The following is a 1,236-nucleotide window of genomic DNA, read 5'->3' as shown; positions in this document are numbered from 1 at the left end:
CAAGTATCTAAGGGCTCGGGGAAGAAGCCCAAGGTTATAGATTCGATATCGAGGGGCCAGCAGGGTCAGGGTCGATGCGGACGGTGCGGCTAGACGTACGAGGGAGCTTGTAGAATGGGTGCTTCTGGCTGCTTCAAGTGCGGCAAGACTGGTCACTTCAGCAGGGATTATACTGTCATCACCACCACCTAGGGATTGGGTTTGATTTGCTTTCATTACAATAAGAGAGGCCACAAGAAGGCCACTTGTCCAAGTTTGGCAGAAGGGGGAGTGGTTGTAGCACCTGCTTCGGTGACCTTGAGGATCCCAGACGGTCTTCAGAGCAAGGCGGAGGTACCAATGGTAAGGAGTCGAGATTTCTGGCTGACAGCCGAGGAGGCTCGCGCAGCGCCAGATGCAGTGAACGGTGTTTTGGCTTTAGTTTTGTTTGATTTGTACGTCACTCGATTAGTTGTATCTCTTGCGCATAGCAATAGATTCGGTGACGTTATAGGGAAGCTTGATTATCAGTTAGAGGTAGAAATTGCCGATGATCGTCCAGTCCAGGTATCAAGGGTACACAAGGGTTGTGATTTGGAGTTATTTAGCGAGTGGTATCTGATTGATTTGGTTACTATTCCTTCAAGCGAGAGCAAGGTGATTTTGGGAATGGATCGGTTGAGCCCTAATGGAGCGATGATTGATTGCATGCACCGGTTAGTTCAAGTTCGATCCCCAAGTGTGGGAGAACTAGCTATTCATGGCGAGAGTGATAAGCATGGACTGAATCTCTGTTTAGCTGCGAGAGTTAGGAGATATTTACAGCAGGGTTGTTCTGGTTTTTGTGGTTTACTATAACATCCCGAAAATACTGATAAAAATTTCATTTTAAATCATTCCAATCATATGATAATCATATCAAAGCAGTCGAGAGTATATCACAGTAAAATATTATTAGAGTACAAAATCCCAAAATCACGTGATGCGGAAAAAACATAGGTGGATGTAGTGCGATCAGGTCGGTCCCTTCCCTTTCGAGCTGGAAGTACCTGAAACATAAACTGAAAATCGTAAGCACAAAACTTAGTGAGTTCCCCCAAAATACCCCATACCATACATATATAACAGTATAAAAACATACTGGGTCTATTTCACCTCCTTCGATATCTTTCAACCGGTACTGGGTCTATTTCACCCCCTTCGATATCCTTCAACTGGTACTGGGTCTATTTCACCCCCTTCGGTATCTTTCAACCG

General features: G+C 45.2%; 1 protein-coding gene across 1 annotated transcript; it reads left to right on the top strand.

Moving 5' to 3' along the window:
* Nucleotides 1-339: 339 nt before the first annotated feature.
* On the top strand, nt 340-837 carry LOC145121955 (uncharacterized). Its single transcript, XM_079057634.1, has one exon. It carries the CDS (start codon nt 340-342, stop codon nt 835-837), a length of 498 nt encoding a protein of 165 aa, XP_078913760.1.
* Nucleotides 838-1,236: the final 399 nt, after the last annotated feature.

Source organism: Lactuca virosa, chromosome 6 (genome assembly GCF_052849685.1).
Source record: "Lactuca virosa cultivar CGN04683 chromosome 6, Lactuca_virosa_CGN04683_v6, whole genome shotgun sequence".
In the NCBI taxonomy this organism is placed as follows: domain Eukaryota; kingdom Viridiplantae; phylum Streptophyta; class Magnoliopsida; order Asterales; family Asteraceae; genus Lactuca; species Lactuca virosa.
The sequence above is the reverse complement of the archived record's forward strand: the minus strand, read 5'-3'. Positions and strand labels throughout refer to the sequence as shown.

Coding starts and splice junctions, on each gene's coding strand:
- LOC145121955 (XM_079057634.1), top strand. CDS start 340: ATGGTAAGGAGTCGAGATTTCTGGCTGACAGCCGAGGAGGCTCGCGCA.